The sequence below is a fragment of the Hypanus sabinus genome, chromosome 27 (assembly GCF_030144855.1).
Source record: "Hypanus sabinus isolate sHypSab1 chromosome 27, sHypSab1.hap1, whole genome shotgun sequence".
NCBI lineage: Eukaryota > Metazoa > Chordata > Chondrichthyes > Myliobatiformes > Dasyatidae > Hypanus > Hypanus sabinus.
Window position 1 is genome coordinate 6,749,586 of NC_082732.1, and position 18,664 is coordinate 6,768,249.

The window sequence follows — 18,664 nt, forward strand, 5'->3', positions numbered from 1 at the left end:
CCGAGGTACACGCCAGTTAAAACACTAGCGGCTTTAGGGTAAGGTGACCAAGGATGCAAGTATTAAAGATAAGGGATTTAAATTGCCATCTAAACACACTTTAATGATCTCAGCTGCCATTCTAACCATTTATTCAGTTGGAACTAGTGTTGTATGATGTGGGCAGGAGGCTGGCTCATTAGTCACGGTCTGTTGGTTGCGAGCAGCCTAATGCTGGTTTAGAGTGATAGGCCTGACACCTTAGCCAATGCTTCTGGTGAGTGAAATCTCTCTTGGTTGGATTCAGGTGCAAACTGGCTTCAAGGAATGTTCAGAGCGGTGCCTGTATTTAAACGTGCTGTTACTAATATCATGGAAGATCGTGATTACTTGTTATTCTTTGTGAGCGTTACTTACCTAGATTCAACCTTTGCAGTTCAGCCTGTGGTGTTTTGCTTCTTTGCACTGGAGAGGGGAGGGCTGGGACCAATAGCAGTAATAGTCCACAGGCATCAGGCGATGGGATGTGGGTAGAAACAGGCTGGGGATTATCTGCTCCTGCAAAATCATGTCCAGTCCCAAGGTGATAGCACACAAGACACAAGAGGTTCTGCAAATGCTGGAAATCTTGAGAAGCAAACACTTAATGTTCAAGAAACTCAGCAGGTCAGGAAGAATCTACAGAGGGAAATAAAGAGCCAATGTTTCAGGCCAAGACCCTTTATTGGAAGCAGAAAGGACAGAGGTAGAAGCCAAAATAAAAAGGTGCGGCGGGGAGGAAGGCAGGCGTACCAGCTGGCAGATGATATGTGAAGACAACAACCACAAAATGCTGGAGGAACTCAGCGGGCCAGGCAGCATCTATGTAAAAGAGCAAACAATCAATGTTTCAGGCCAAGACCTTTCATCAGGATCTTGATGAAGAGTCTCAGCCCCCAAAACATTGACTGTTTCTCTTTTACAAAGATGCCACCCAGCCTCTGAGTTCCTTTGTTTGATTTCCAGCATCTGCAGATTTTCTCATGTAGGTGATATATGAATCCAGGCGAGGAGAAAGGTGGGTGGGTGGAGGAGAGGGGAATGAAAAGGAATGATGGAATTCCTGAGAAGTGATAGGTGGAAAAGTTAATGGGCTGCAGAAGAAAGAATCTGATCAGAGAGGACAGTAGATGATGGAATTAAGAGAAGTGATGGACAGGCTGTGAGGACAGAAGAGGGGAAGGGAAGGGGTGAGATGATCAGCAGAATGAGGAAAAACAAAGTGGTGGGAGGGTTGACAAAGGGAGTGGTTACTGGAAGTTGGAGAAGCTGATGTTCTTGCCATCAGGTTGTAGGTTACTAAGATGGAATATGGTGTGCTGTTCCTCCAACCTGCTTTTGGCCTCAACATGGCAATAGAGGAAGACATGTACCGACATGTCAATATGCGAATAGGAAGTGAACTTGAAATGGGTGATTGTCCTGGTTTGAGGAAACCCCCATGTGGGCTGAAAGGACAGACCTAAGTCCAACATCACTGACCTCAATGTGTTGGAGCTCTGGGTCTGTCTATTTCTTGGCTCACCTCTATACAGACCAGAACGACATGTACTGAATAAGACCATAAGACATAGGAGCAGAATTAGGCCACTTGGAGTCTGCTCCACCATTCCATCATCTTACTATCCCTCTCAGCCACATTCTCTTGTCTTCTCCCTCTAACATTCGACACCCTGATTAATCAGGAACGTATCTATCTTGCTTTAAATCTGCTCATTTACGTGGTCTCCACAGCCATCTGCGACATTGGACTCCACAAATTCACCAATCTCCGGCTAAAGAAATTCCTCCTCATCTCTTCTCTAAATGAACATCCCTCTATTCTGACTCTGTCTGACTCCCCTGCACTTGGTCAAATGTAACACTAATAAAGCCCTGATACCATCACTCTGCGAAGAAGTGTTACCACTATCCTGCTCATTAGACTTGCTCCATGAGTAATATAGTAGTGGATCAACTATTATATCTAGATTGAAAACGTGTCTACTCAGGGCATTAAAATTCCTAGAACAATACCACATGAGAACTCCCAAATACTCAGAAAATATTCTGTCATCTTCTTCCTTTTAACAGAAGCTTTCATGAAGAAGTCTGCAGTAAAGATTTTTTTCTTTTTGAGTTATTATTTATAATGACAAGTTTGACTCTCTCTGCTGTAAGATCTTTTCGTTCTGCTGGAAAACACTGTTTTTAAGCTTTATTTTCTGCGGTGCTTCCAGACCAGGAAGCCTGTTTTGCCTATAGATCATCTGGTGATTGTTTGCCATATCTGCGAGCGTTACTGCCAGACTGTAACTTGGAAGGGGAAACCCGCTGACATTATCAGCATCTCCTCCACCTGGCTCTGCCTAAAATGATTCTCTTTGTGAATTTGGTATTGAAGTCTAATTTTCCCATGTCCCCACAAAGTGCGAGACATTGCTTCTCTGTCACTTTGCTTTAGCAGTCGTTGAGCTGGTATTCAGCTGATGAAAACCTTCTGGTTATTGAAGGCCTGCAGTACGTGTAACCTGCCTTGTCACAGTAAATGACAGTCCATTACAGGGCAAATTTAGCTTTGTTTCACATACTCCTGTGCCCGAGATAAGTGTGTACGCAGATCTTGGAAATGTGTTGATGCACAGACATGACTGCAGTACCCTAAGTTGTCCTCTGGATTGAAAACTCTTGTGTGTCTGTTTTAATCCAGTTTACCTCTTGTGAGCTGTCAAAACTCGCTGCTTCTCACTAATGCTGTAATATCCAGTCTGATCACAGTGTTTTATTTTTGCCCATGGGTGTCTGCGTGCCTTCAGCCCCATCGCAGATCTTAGTGGTCAAGCAAGAAAACACCAGCCAGAACAGTGTAACATTGATGTGGCATGAACCCGCCCAGCCCAATGGCATCATATTGGAGTATGAGATCAAGTACTTTGAGAAGGTAAACATTTTCCTTTTGTCTCCTTAAATAAATCATAACTGTGTGTGTAGAGTGGTGCAATTGCTGTGTCATTGACTGCAGGACAAGGAACTGGCATGAGGTACCTCTTTACACCCCCATCCTCATGTTCCTCTGAGGTTACTTTGCAGCCACAAATCTGGTATTTCTTATAAGAAAATATACTCAAAGCTGTTTTTAAATAGCTTGTTGACTGTTCATTTTCACTCTCAGATCAAGGTTGGGCTTGAAATTGAGCCAATTTCCACAAATATGACTGTCTTAGTTATAGTCCAGGAAAGGGAAAGGAATCCCCCACTTGCATTTGATGGGAGGCAACTTCTAACGTGCAGGATGAGAGTGAATGATGCTCACAGAATGCTGATTGTGTTCTTGAGATGTGTGATGGACATTCATTCACTGTGTCTGAACTCATGGTTTTCCAGCTCCTACTCAGAAAGTGCCTACATTTGAACAGAAGGAGGGGAGGACAGAAGTTCCACTCTGAGGATTATAAATTATGTTAACTACCTGCCTGCTTGGTTTCTAGAGGATGGGTGGAGTAAAGTCCAACCCCACATCTTTCCCCACCCTCCGTCCTGCCAGTCTTTATAGAGCCCAGTCCCACATCCGTCATCTGAAAAGCAAATGGGAATTGTGAAGCTTCTTGAAAGAGAGATTTCATTCAAAGTTAGTCTGTAAAACCCCAGAGGTTACAACCCACAATCGTGTCAATATAGGACTGTAACACTCTAATCTCTCCTCTGAGAAAATAGCTCTGGCAATGGATGAATGGAGACCTCCTTCTGCAGTATTCATGAGCTAGCTGACCTCCTGACTTCCACTCTTCATAAAAAACTTCATCTAAACCATTCATGCTTATGTCCTGGGTCACATCAAGTCCTGTTACTCCAGCACTACTCTGGTCACATTTTTGTCTCTCATTCTGGTACAGTTCTTTTAAATTCCCTCTTCCTTTTGCATCCTTCCACAATCTTCCCCTCCTTGTTCTTGTAATCCTTCCCAGCTTTGCTATCTTCTCTCCTCACCTTACCCACCATTTTGATATCCTATCTTGATGACCACCATTTTAACAGGTGAGTGTGCCTTTCACTTCCTATACCCACACTTGTCCCTCTGCCTCTCTCCCTACATCTTATGCTTCAAACAACTGCTCTTTTTTTCTCTTTAGATTTTGATCACCTTTCATAAAATGAAGTTTAATCAAGTTTTGTTTGATCAATAATCAAACAACCTTTAAAAGAAGTCTTCAAGAGGGAAATATATCAGCCAAATTGGCAGGCAGAATCCAGCACAGATCAATGTATCGCTGCAAGAGAAACACTGAGGGAGGAAGTTTCAACTGCAGAAATAAAACTGAAGCTTTAATGCTACATAAAAAATACTGCAGAGTGTTGTCACTTATTGGAACTTGTATTGCTTGGGAAAAGCAGCAAGTCTTGGACATCCATGCACTTGACCAGTTATCTGCTGTCTGGATACTAAGAATGAAATGAAATGAAACTCCATAGGAATAGAAAGCCTTGGGCACTTCCCTTTTCCAGAGTCCAGAGAAAGTTCTGGCAATATTTCAATTCTACCCACATAATACAGTAAAGTTTTTGATTTGGATGGGACTTGAGTTTGTAAACAATTTTAGTGAGGATGTCTTCCTGCAAGCACCCATCCACACTAACTCAGCACAGGAGTTCACTAAATGGAAGGACAGTACTGGACCTGTTGTGCCTGTACTGGGCTACTCTTATCTGTAGCATTTCAAATTTAATTTCCTGTGATCCTTTCATTTATTCTTTCATCTGGCCATCAACTTCTCTTTCATTTCTTTGTCACTCATGTATGCTAAGCAGTAAGTTATTGCGGCCATTTTATCTATCAGCACATCTTTGAGGTATTGGAGGCAGCTGGAACCCTTATCATCCACCTGTTGCCAAGTTTTTTGATACAGAAGTACTTACAAGCTTATTTGGAAGCTTCAAAATCCATGTATTAAATGTACGGCCATAGAATAAATTATCAACTAAGATTTGGTTGGAGAAGTTATTGAAGCTGATTGCTTCGCTCTTTCTCCAACTCCTGGAGTCCTCCTCCCGTCTTGAGAAAACAAACCCATGGCCAATGAAGCTAATAGGCTGGCGGGATCAGAGAGACAATTGCAAAATAAAAATATTACTGAAATGATTTGCTTGCCTTTAGAGGAGGTTACTCAAATGACTGTCACCCATGTGCATTTTTACATTGGGCTAGTTATATCATAGCACAGCTGGTGGACTGAGAACTCGAGAGGTCAGTGTTCAAGTGTGACCTCAGGTGTCAACTGTGCAAAGCTTACACATTCTCTCCATTACTGGATGAGTCTCCCCAGAGGTTGTCTGAATTTTTTTCCTCTCATTTTCCTGAGATATGTTGTAGGATCATTGGCCACAGTGAATAAGTGATAAAAGGTTCAAATGGGAGCTGATGGGAAATTAGAAGGAATAAGGGTTGCAAGGAAATCAGAGCAGGAAAGGGTAGAGGCCGGCATGGATTGATGGGCTGAATGTTCGTCTGTTATCTACTGTTTCTCAATTCAGACCCTCTCCAAACCAGGTGATACAATTCCACATGACTTTTTTGACATTGACAGATGGGTTGGTGAGCACTGTTGGTAAAGTTGATTAAAGTTTTTTTTTCCCCTTCCTGATCTGAGGAGCTCTACTCGCTATTTAATTTTTTCTTCTTCACTGTGACTAGCTGTGGTGTAGACTTCCGTTAAAGGCAGACCTAGAAGAGAACAATCACATTTAATTTTATTGTGATAGATGCTTCTGCACATTAGAATTGAATTGTTTAAACTGTTACATCAATACAGCACGAAAAATATAGAGCAGAATCTTCTCTCTGCCTCAAGGGTCCTGCCGTTCACATACTCAAACCATCTAGTCAGTCATAATTAACAGCCTTTCTATCAGACTGTCAAACTGTCCAATTAATGATCTTAGAAGGCAACATTCAGGCATGGGATAATCTTCCAGCAGCTCACCAGTACCAGTGATTCAGAGCTTTAGCCCATGTTTTATCACACAAACGTGCCTGTCCCAGAGCAGAGGGCATTTCTGTTGACAGCAAGCCATAGTGGGACCCCATTTATTGAGAACGTATTTTCATAATTGCTTTGTAAAGTCTTCCAATGAAAAAAGAAGCTCCCCATGACTTATATAGAACAAGAACAAAATGCTGGAAAAATTCAACAGTTCAAGGAGTATCTTTGGAAGGAAATGGGTAGTTAATGTTTGGGGTTGTGATCCTTCAATTGGATTCAAGTGCATACTGTATTGCGTCATTCCAGATGAAGAGGCTTGAGTCAATTGCTGCCTTTAAGGAAATGTTTTTCCTGGAGAGAACTTCAGACCTGGATTTGAAAGATTTAATTGACAAGAATAACGAGGACCCGGAGAGATGAAAGCATTACTGGCTCCAATCACCAAGTGTGACTCTCACTAGACTGGAAGATTCAGAAATTGTCCCCTATGTTCCTCACTCTTAATCTGATCAAATTTAGGGTCTTTTATGCTGTACATGTGTATTGCTGGTTATCACTGTTGCTATCCATTGGACAAGACACCTGTGCTGCCAAGTGCCCCATCACAGAGGAATGATCATTGTGTGAATTAAGCTTCAGGCTATAAATTGACAGATTGATTTGTTGGATATTAAATCAAGAAAACGCACAACACTGAAGTGCCATACAAACTAACCACGAGCAAGGGCATCTTGGATAACTTGAATCTAACTCACTGAGCAAGGTATTGATAGGATTGGATTACAATCTAATAATTTTATTCTCCATCAAGTTCACAGAAGTATAAACACCAGACAAATTACTTGTAAACCATGGATGTTGTTTGTCATACAGAGTAACTTATATTTCATTTTGAGATGAAATATATATTGTTGTATGTGTTATATTACAAGAGGTTATAAAATTCTTCACTCTCCACTGATAAATTCCATCTCTTTTTCTTTGTGCTTTCCGCACTGTGCCTTGCCTCCTTGCTATCATTCACATTGTCTACAGAGTCACATTGAATCTACATCAGTCAGGCATCAGTTAGCAAATATGTTGAATGTTTGCCTTTTCAGCCGAACCTCCAGCTGACTGAGTGGTCTTGGTCAATCAGAAAAAGTAGTCATCAACATGTGGAAGCTTTGTCATTTTCAGGGGGAGGATGAAGGTGACACTAGAGAAAGCACAAGCAGAATCATATGCACACACCGTATAGATCTGATTAACTTGTCCTTATTATTTACAGGAGGTTGCTGTGTACAGATTCCCACTGGATCAGAGATGTTCCATCAGGATAGTAATTGGGTTAGATGAGATTTGGGCTTGAGTGCTGCCTTTGGTGGACAATCCGTATCTGAGCAATTTTCAATGCCATTGAAACTACCTTGGTATCGTTTCTTCACTTGTGAGTGGGGAGTGGTGTGTTCCATAATCCTTGTGTCGGATTCTCTCACCTACTCTTGATGCCGCATGAAATATTAGGACTGTCTGGAAATAGATGAATTACTGGCTGACGGTGGCAAGTTGGTTACTGGGATGTTCTTACACCAGGCTGCACAGCTGGAGCTGGCCGTGTTTCCACCTGATTCTGATCAATACACTTCATGTTTGGTTCGCTCTGACCACTGGTTGCTGGTTTCATGGGTGCAATATGCTAAACATTTGTAATTATTGTTGTTTCTTTGTGATGAACTATGCAAATCCCAAACTGTCCTTCATTAACAATTACTAACTCACTTTGGACTGAAGCTGTCCAATTTAGATTCAGAACAGAATTTAACTGAGTGATTCACTTCTGAAAGGAGTGTTTCTCAAGCCATGATCATCTGGCAGTGAATTGTACATTTATATACACACATTGTCAAGGCCCATTTTAAATAGTTGATACAGGGAATGGTGATTAAGGGAGAATGTAATGCAAGATGTAGATATCATCAATAATACAATTGTGAGACATTGCATTCCACAGAGAGAGCTCACCATTGAGAAACAATCCACTCATTATCATTTATTTTAATATAGACTGTTACATTCATCCTGTTGGGCTCCCTTTGTTGTGGTGCAGTACACCTGTGTTCACATTGCCACAAGGCTCCAGTTCAACACACTGACCATTTTAGTGGAACCGTTTCTAGATGAGGTTTATTTTATTACATTTATTGTTAATTGTCAGTAAAATATTCACTAAATCATAACACATACACATTGGAGACCCTACCAAAACACAGCTGCCCACAATCTGTCTCTGTTGAAGACCTTATGCTAACACCAATGACACTGAACAGATATCCTACTGCTCAATGTTCCTCCAAAACTTACCCCAACTACCACGGAGCATTAAAACCAAGCAGTTTGTCACAGAAATCCTAAACGTGAGTGTTTCTAAAATGGAGGATAATTCAACTGAGCCATGTTGTGAGATTGCTTGGGATAAATGCTTGCCACCTCTTGAACTTCAAATCAATGCACTGCAGTTATTTAAGAACATTGGATTAGCTTTTGGCAGACAAACTCCACTCAGAGAATGTTGTGTTTACGAATCCCTTTTCAGTGTTGGTTCGGGCCAAACACAGAGAAGGGTAATGCAGGCACATCACAAATGAGGTCTGTTAATTGAAAGGGCTGGTCAGCCAGGTCTGACTTTAATGGAGATATTTTTCCATCAGGTCTCCGTCTCTGCACTCTGTTGTCAAACAATCAACTCTAATAGTTATAAAGACTAAAATCTCTTCATTGGCAATTATGACTTCAGCCACCTGAACATTCAGCTCAGAAATTGTGCCTTTAATCCTTGCCTCTCTGCATTCTGTTCTTCCTTTAAGACACTTCTTAAAACCCAATTCTCTAACCATTATTTTGGCATCTTGATATAGTTAACATTAAAATGATAACTTGACTGCTTTAGATATGGGGTGTCCTAGGTCCTACACCTAGGTTGTGTTAAATACAATTTCTCTTGTGTTAAATCATTCTCGATATCAAGTTGTTTTTCTTGTGGTTTTCTCACCTTTTTCAATTTTTTAAGCCATTGGCTGTTCAGTAGCTTGAGACAAAATACCATTGCTCCTCTGAAATCACTTTTCTGCAGCTTTCCCTGATGTTAATAGTTTTTGCTTCATCTTCACTGAACTTCTCCTTTTACTCTTGAACTTGGAATTCAAACTCAGGTAATTTCTAAGATGGTAACATTTGACCTATTGAGTCCATACTAGCTCTATGTAAGGGGAATCTAACTTATGCACTCCCTTAGACTCTTCTAATAACTAGAGCAAATTATTTCCTTTCGGAGTGGAGCAGGTGGTAGAAACGCTGCCTCGCAGCTCAGAGAGCCAGATTCAATCTCAAACTCGAGTGCCTCCTGTGCACAGTGTACACATTCTCCCTGTGGCTTGTGAGATTTCTTTCAGTTTCCTCATTTACCCCAAAGACATACTGCTTGGTAGATGAATTGGCTGTTTTATGTTTCCTCAAGTATGATTTCCAGATTTGATTAGGGAGCTTAAAGCAAAGAAACCCTTAGGAGCCAGTGATCATAACATGATAGACTTCACCATACAGTTTGAGAGAGAGAAGGTAATGTCAGATGTATCAGTATTCCAGTGGAGTGAAGCAATTTACAGAGGCATGAGAGAAGAGCTGGCCAAAATTGATTGAAACGGGACACTAGCAGGGATGATGGCAGAACAGAAATGGCTGGAGTTCCTGGGGGCAATTCAGAAGGTGCAGGATAGATACATCCCAAAGATGAAAAATAATTCTAAAAGGGAGATGAGACAACTGGAAAACAAGGGAAGTCAAAGATAGCATAAAAGCAAATGAGAGGGTGTATAATATAACAAATATTCATGGGAAGGTGGAGAATTGGGAAGCTTTTAAAAACCAACAGAAGGCAACTAAAAAGGCCATAAGGAACTAGACAATTATATAAAAGAGGTTTTTTTTTCAGATATATGAAGGGTAAAAAGAAACTAGCACAAAATATAAAAATGGATAGTAAAAGTTTTTATAAATATATAAAGCAGAAAGGGTGGCCAAAGTGAACATAGTTCTCTTGGAGGACAAGAAGGAGGACTGATATTGGGTATTGAGGAAATAGCTAAAGCTCTGAATGACTATTTTGTGTCAGTCTTCACAGTGGAGGACACATCTAACATGCCGAAAAGAGGTGATATGGATGTGATAGGAGGTGTAAAAATTGGTTTACAGGAAGAAAGCAGAGGGTAGTAGTGGAAGGAAAGTATTCTGCCTGGAGGTCAGTGACTAGTGGAGTGCCGCAAGGATCTGTCCTGGGACCTCTGCTATTTGTGATTTTTATAAATGACCTGGATGACGAGGCAGAAGGATGGGTGAGTAAATTTGTGGATGACACGAAGATTGGAGGAGTTGTGGATGGACCTGTAGGTTGTCGAAGGTTACAAGAGGATATAGACAGGCTGCAGAGTTGGCCAGAAAAGTGGCAGATGGAGTTCAATCTGGACAAGTGTGAGGTGATGCATTTTGGAAGGACAAACCAGAAGACTGAGTACAGGGTTAATGGAATGGTCAGTTACTTAAGAGTGCGGATGAACAGAGGTTTCAAATCCATACATCCCTCAATGTCGCTGCGCTGGTTGATAAGGTAGTTAAGAAGGCCTATGGGATGCTAGGCTTCATTAAAAGAGTAACTGAGTTCAAGAGTAGAGAGGTCATGTTGCAACTCTACAAATCTCTGGTGAGACCGCACTTAGAGTATTGTATTCATTTCTGGTCACCTCATTATAGGAAGGATGTGGAAGCTATGGAGAGGGTGCAGAAAAGATTTACCAGGATGCTGCCTGGATTGGAAAACAAGTCTTATGAGGCAAGGTTAGCAGAGCTGGGACTTTTCTCTTTGGAGCATAGAAGGATGAGAGAGGACTTGATAGAGGTCTACAAGATTATGAGAGCCATAGATAGGGTGGATAGCCAGTACCTGTTTCCCAGGGCACAAATAGCAAATGCCAGAGGGCATATGTACAAAGTTAAGTGAGGGAAGTTTAGGGGAGACATCAGGGGTAAGTTTTTTACACAGAAGGTAGTGGGTTCTTGGAATGACTTACCAGAGATGGTGTTGAAGGATAAAACATTAGGGGTATTTAAGAGCCTCTCAGACAGGCACATGGATGAAAGAAAATTAGAGGGTTATGGGTTAGTGTGGGTTTAGTACAGTTTTTAAAGGAATATATGGTTTGGCACAACATTGAGGGCCGACAGGCCTATACTGTGCTGTAGTATTGTAGTGTCTAGTCTCTAGTGACCTCGATACAGTTGCTATCAGTAAATAGGTAGTGCTGAGCAAACTTGTGGGCCTAGAGACAGACAAGTCCACTGGTCCTGATGGAATGCATCCCAAGGTACTAAAAGAAATGGCAGAGGTTATAGTTGAGGTTTTGGTGTCAATTTACCAAAATTCTCTGGATGCTGGGCGGCAGGTTCCGGTAGATTGGAAGAAGGTGAATGTCATGCCACTGTTCAAAAAAGGATGTAGGCAAAATTCATATTTTAATAGGCCAGTTAGTTTAACATCTGTAGCTCAGAAAATGCCTGAAGATATTATTAAAGAAGAAATAACGAGGCATCTGAAAAGAAATGGATCCGTAACACAGACGTGGCATGGATTCAGCAAAAGCAGGTCCTGTTTGCTAAACTAACTGGAGTTCTTTGAGGACAAAAGAAGCACAGTGGATAGAAGGGAACAGATGGATGTTATTTACAAGGATTTCTAGGAGGAGTCCGATAAGGTGCCACATAAAAGACTTATCCATGAGATAAGGATGCATAGAGTTGGGGATGATTTATTAACATGGATAGAAGATTGGTTAACCAATAGAAAGCAGGGAGTTGGCATACATGGGTGTTACTCTGGTTAGCAATCAGAGGTGAGCAGTATGCCACAGGGGCCCGCAAATGTTCACAATATACATTAACGATCTGGGAGAGGCGACTCAGTGCAGATATTTAAGTTTGCTGATGACACTAAATTGAGTGGAAATGCAGATCGTGTAGAGGATATGGAGAGTCTGCAGAGAGATATAGATAGGTTAAATGAGTGGGGAAGGGTTGGCAGATGGATACAATGATGGTAAATGTGAGCTTTTCCACTTTGGAAGGAAAAATGGAAGATCAGATAATTATTTAAATGGGAAAGGATTGCAGCATGCTGCTATGCAGAAGGACTTAGGAGTGTTTGTGCATAGCAAGGGGATTAAGGGTTATGGGGAAAAGATAGATTTGGAGGAGATGTGTTCATAGTCAAATCAGCCATGCTCTTATGGAGTGGCAGAGCAGGTTCAACAGGTCAGATGGCCTACTCCTGCTCCTATTTCTTATGTTCTTAGATGTGAGAGTGGATACCAGACCACTGGGAAATGATGCTGGAAAGGTAGTAATGGGGTTAAAGAAATGACAGATGAACTTAAGTGGTTTACATCAGTCTTCCCTGTGGAAGAAACCAGCAGTATGTCAAAAATTTGGGAATGTCAGGGGGCAGAAGTGAGTGTAGTGGCTGATACTAAGGCAAGGATGCTTGGGAAGCTGAAAGGTCTGAAGCTAAATGAGTCCCCTGGACCAGATGGACTTTAAGCCAAGGTTCTAAAAGAGATAGCTGTAGAGAATCTGGAGGCATTAGTAATGATCTTTCAAGAATCACTAGATGCTGGCATAGTTCTTGAGGACTGGTAAATTGCAAATATCACTCCATTCTTTAAGAAGGGAGGGAGGGAATGAAATTATAGGCCAGTTAACCTGATTTCAATGGTTGGAAGATGTTGGAGTCCATCATTAAGGATGAAGTTTTGTTTCCTTGGAGGACAATGATAAGGTAAGCCAAAGTCAGCAAGGCTCTCTTAAGGGGAAATTTTGCCTGACAAATCTGTTGGAATTCTTTGAGGAAGTAACATGCAGGATAGATAAAGGGGATTCAGTGGATGTTGTCTCCTTGGAATTTCAGAAGGCCTTTGACAAGGTGTGCACATGAGGCTGTTTAACAAGATAAGAGCCTGAGATATTACAGGAAACATACTATAATGTATAGAAGATTGGCTAACTGGCAGGAGGTGAAGAATGGGAATAACATGAGCTAGTTCTGCTTGGCTATCATTGACCAGTGGTGTTCCAAAGGGGCTGTTACTGGGACTTCATCTTTCCAATTATATATCAATGATTTGGTTGATGGAATTGATGGTTTTGTGGCCATGTTTGCAGATGATACAAAGATAGGTGGAGGGGCGGGTAAATTTGTGGATGCAGGGTGTCTGCCGGAGGACTTAGATTGTGAAAATGAACAAAGATATGGCAGATGGATTATAATGTAGGGAAGTGTACAGTTGTGCACCTTGGTAGAAGGAATAAATTCATAGGCTATTTTCTAAATAGCAGGAAAATTCAAACACCAGATTTCAAAAGGACTTGGGAGTCCCTTTGCGGGATTCCTTAAAGTTTAATGTGCAGGTTGAGTTGGTGGTAAAAAAAAAGGCAAATGCAATGTTACCAACACACACAAAATGCCGGAGGAACGTCAACTGTACTCTTCCACAGATGCTGCCCGGCCTGCTGAATTCCTCCAGCATTTTGTGTGGGTTGCTTGGATTTCCAGCATCTGCAGATTCTCTCAGTACAATGCTAGCCTTCATTTTGAGAGGATTAAAATATAAGAGTAAGGATGTGAAACTAAGTCATTGATCAGACCACACGTGGAGTTCTGTGAGCAGCATTGGGCCCCTTATCTAAGAAAGGACATACTGGCATTGGAGAGGATCCAGAGGAGTTTCATGCGAATGATTTCAGGAATGAAAGGCTTAACATATAAGGAGTCTTTGATGGCTCTGGGCCTGTACTCATTAGAGATTAGAAGATTGAGGGGGGATCTCATTGAAACCTATCGAATACTGAAGGCCTAGATTGAGTGGATGTGGGGAGTATGTTTCCTATAGAATCAGAATCAGAATCAGACTTTAATTGCCAAGTACCTGTACACATACAAGGAATTTACTTCCGGCAGATGTTGTCTCTCTGCTCATAACAGATGATAAATATAAATGAAAATATAGATTTTACATACAAGTAGTGCAATCCAAGTAATAGTTAGCCGACAGTTAACCGGCAGTTAACTGTTCAGCAAAGTGACCGCAGTAGGGAAAAAACTTCTCCAGTGCCTATTAGTCTTAGTCTGGAGGGATCTGAAGCACCTACCAGACGGAAGCAGTTCAAATAGTCCGTGCGCAGGATGGGAGGAGTCCTTTATGATGTTCACCGCCCTCTTCTTCAACCTGGAAGAGTACAGGGAGGCTCCAATGATGCACTCGGCAGTCCTCACTGTGCGCTGTAGTGGGTGCATCTTGGACCAGAGGGCACAGCCTCAAAATTGAGGGGCATCCATTTATTACAGAGATGAAGAAGATATTCTTTAGCCAGAGGGTGGCAGATAGAAGTGTATATAAGTGAGACTTATTTCTTGGAGTTGTCTCACATGTCCATGAACTTCTGATTTGTCCACTTTCCTTTCACTGGACCTAACTCTGCTACAGCCTCTGCCGTTGCTTTACAGGCTATTATTACTTGCAGCTTAAAACAAGTTTTCTATTGTTACTTTTGGATTGCCCTGTGTTTCCCCCCATTCCGTTTATCCTTCCAGGTACACCTGTGAGTAACTTGAGAAGCATTTCCTTCTCCTTTGTCTGACCAGCCCAGTAAGAAACAATAACAAAATAAAGGAGGATATAGCCATTCCTTAAGCAGTCACTAAAAACACATATTACAATTTGTGGTGAACTACATATCCCTGACTGGACACGCCCCCCCCCCCCCCCCCACTGACTGCTCCTGTTGCTCCTCCCACAGACCCCGGTATAAAGGTGATTGAGGCCTGGGCCCGGCCTCTCAGTCTCCAGGATGTAGTATGGTGGTCACTCACTGCTTGTTCATTCTTCCAGTCAATAAAAGCCGATATCTCACCTTTACGTCTCAGAGAGAGTTATTGATGGTGCATCACAAATGCAGTGGCTTTCAGAGTGTGGAGGGTTATGGAACAACATGCATAAAATACTGGAGGAACTCAGCAGGTCAGACAGCATCTGTGGTGGAAAATGAACAGTCAACAACCAAGGTCCTTCATGAGGATTGGAAAGGAAGGAGGCAGAAACCAGAATAAAAGAGAAGGGAGAGGCGAAGGAGCAGGATTGTAGATGTTTTAGTCCAGTGAATTGATGAGAGCTTTGTCAGACAATGAAAAACATTGCTGGATGATGTTACCATAAATGATTGTGTGATAAATCTAAATGAAACAGGGCTGTAAGCCAAATTTGTGATTTTATCTGTGAATTTGTAGCTGATATCTTGCGATATGGTTTTACCAAAAGCTGCTCCTAAAAATGGAGTATTTTTACTGTCCCACAGGGTAAGGAACAACAGAGTTACTCCACACTGAAAGCCAGGGGGACAAGTGTGACTGTCTCCAACCTGAAACCTGGAACCCGTTATGTATTTCAGGTGCGAGCGCGAACATCGGCTGGGTGCGGCCGCTTCAGTCAGACTGTCGAGATTGAAACTGGGAAAATAGGTAGGTGCTCTGAATCCTCATCGAGAGGAGGACCAGGGCAGTGCTGAGGGTTATGTGCACATGCATGTCCTCACATTGAACAACTTACTCCAGGGAACTGCTTCAATGGAACAGTAAACCAGCTCAACTCTAATCTCAGTGAAGCCAGTGCTGGGTTGGTCACCATTCATCCACAGATTCTTCTACGGGAACACCACTCCTTTTCCCAAATCCCATTGTGTGTCTGCACATCCGTATGTACCACCCTCCATACACCGGAGCCTCCATCCCGGGAATCAGCTTGATGGTACAAAGTGGAAAGGCACAGGTGAAGTGAGGGGACAAGATGGAGGTTTAATACATGGAGATTAGAGGTTACCCAATTTGGGAGAATGAATGAGAAGGCAAATCATTATTTACATTGAACCCACACCCTGACATTCCCAGCCACACACCACAATATTTCCAAGACCTACACAATGATGTCCCCAGACGCAGATACATCAACGTCCCGGGACATGAACTCTGACATTCGCAGACCTGCACCCCAACATTTTGTGACACACACTCCAACATTCACCCACATCCTGACATTACTAGGTAGAAGCCCCAAAACTCCGACATTCCCACATTCATGCTCCAACATTTTAAGAAATTGCATTCCAACATTCTCAAAACCCACAGACACACACTCTAGCATTCCCAGGATCCTGGAGACTCATCCCTAGCAGAGCCTGGTTCTCTAGTCTAAATCAACTTCTTCTGGCCTTTCTTGTGAGTTGGCATCAAGTTAAGATTTATAACCATCCTTTTCTCTGCACTGTTTCTTTGATGTAGTAGCAATTCATGAGGGAACCAGAGTTGCCCTTCTGAGTTAATGCACAGATTATACCCTGTGATGTATGGGAATGGCTCAACAAGCCACACATACATGCACTGCCTTTGGTTCTATTGTTGAATGCAGATTATGGTGTGCACATTCAAGGTCACCATGGTAACCAAAGGACAATAATCTCAAGCCTCAATTGTAGCAAAATATTTGAATAAAATCTGCTATAACTACTCAGAAACTGTTTAGCTCTTTTTATAATTAAGATATCTGTTCAGATGCATTATTTGATTAAGGTTGATCTCCATGGTAACCATAGTAAAAATAATTGCATTACTGAAAATTGGCATCACATTTGTCTCAATCATTAGTTATTAAAGGAAAATATTTGATTTTTCATTTGTTTAATTGCTGCCTAATTGTAGAGTGACAACAAATTGGAGGTATCAGTTTAACAACATATATCTTGTTCCTTTTAGTCTCCCTCCGATATAATACCACCACAATAATCTGGATCTGCTTTGCTTTGGTGACGGGCCTGATCATTCTCCTTGCAATGTTTATCTGCAGGAAAAGGTAAAATGGGGGAAATAACATGATAATTGTTTGGATCCATTTCACCTTCTTCATTTTATGTATTATAGTGCAGAGATCCTCAGCACAATACCAATCCAGGCTGGATCTGAAAAAGGCTTATTATGTTCTCATTGCCAGCTCAGTACAGGGCAGAGAGCCAGTCATTTCATTGTCATCTATCAGCCACCTTGAACCATCGGGTCTTTGCTACATTTAATTATTTTTAAAACAAAGCAGCATTCTGTCTTCTCCCCCTCCCATTGGGCAGAACATACAAAAGCCTGAAGGCATGTGCCATTAGACTCAATGGCAGTGCCATGAGAGTACTGGACTGACCCTTGGGCAAGAAGGTGGACTCTCGATCTCAAAATCTGCCTCGTATCTTATTACTGCACTTTCTCTGTAACCGTAACATTTTATTCTGTATTTTATTATTGTTTTCCCAAGTTCAAAGCAAATTTTGTTATCAAAGTACATACATGTCACTACATACAACCTTGAGATTCATTTTGTTGTGGGCCTACTCATCAAATCTATAGAATGAATCCCAACAAAGGTTGTAATCTGGTGTGGGAGGCCTTCCTTCGTGACAGTTACCTTTCTCTGGTTTGACTTTGTATTCTCATGTCCTACAATTTTATTTAGAAGTTAAATTCCAGGGGAACCATATGTATACCTTCAAATACTTTGTGTCAGTTTATAGGATGATTTTCCTCAACTTTTCAGTCGACTCTGCCCATTGTATATTTTTTATTTTGTATTTTATATTAGCATAAACAAGTCATATTCAGACCAGTCACTTAACCACATTATAATCTCAGAGCTGAGACTTTCAGCTCACTTGTCCTCCAGACATGACGGGAAGAGCTATCAATTCCCGCTTGTTAGATCAGTATTTTGATGAACATTCAAACGTTCAGAGCAAGCTGCATATGGAAAACCACATCTTCTTTCAGCCTTAGTTACAAACAAATGCAGCCAAATAGAGATTCAAAGCAAACATTACAGTGCTTAATACTGTACTTTGATGAATGAAGCCTTGCAGAAGAAAGTTTGGGGAGGAATTGCGAGTCCCTCTCCCTATTAATGCACATATTCTGCCTTGTGATGGACAGGAATGGAACAACTTTAATTACTGGTATGCCATTGGCATTTGGGGCAGCAATGAGCGGCCTCCAACTCTGTCTATATAAAAGAACTCTTCATTGCTTTTTCCCTAACGATTGTTTTTGACCAGTCAGGGTAGCGAACACAGCTGAAGCCCCGAAGCTGGAGGTCCAGAGGACCAGTGGGCCACTTTTCATCTGGCCTCTACTCATTGACCTGTTTGGCATGGGTGACTTGGCTAAGAGCCAGAGCAGAAGCCCTGACTCCAGCCAACCTAGGTCTCTGGGTCACTAGGCACGCAGGCCTCGAAACCCTATGACAAGGTTGTGGTCCTCCTGGATGAATGGCTCAATAGGCCACACATAAATGCTTTTCCCTTGGTCCTGTTGTTGAATGCAGGTTATGGTGTGTACATTTAAGGTCACCATGGTAACTACAGGGCAAAAATTTTGATACTTTCATCAACTGAAATAGATCAGAGAGGGCCTTTACGCTAGAATAATTTCTCTGTCAGAATTATTATTTTTATTTCACTGAGCTGTGATAATTCTTACCAATGGAAATCTTGCCCTGAAAGTTTACATATGTACACACTCTTGT

The 18,664-nt window shown here is 41.7% G+C and overlaps 1 protein-coding gene across 2 annotated transcripts in view; it reads left to right on the forward strand.

Moving 5' to 3' along the window:
- epha8 (eph receptor A8) overlaps positions 1 to 18,664 on the forward strand; it is a 627,227-nt gene that overhangs the window by 493,190 nt on the left and 115,373 nt on the right. For both annotated transcript variants that reach the window (XM_059951704.1, XM_059951705.1), the window contains 3 exons: positions 2,814 to 2,938; positions 15,411 to 15,573; positions 16,861 to 16,957. In XM_059951704.1, the coding sequence (XP_059807687.1) occupies positions 2,814 to 2,938; positions 15,411 to 15,573; positions 16,861 to 16,957 (385 nt within the window). The remainder of the gene's footprint in view (positions 1 to 2,813; positions 2,939 to 15,410; positions 15,574 to 16,860; positions 16,958 to 18,664) is intronic.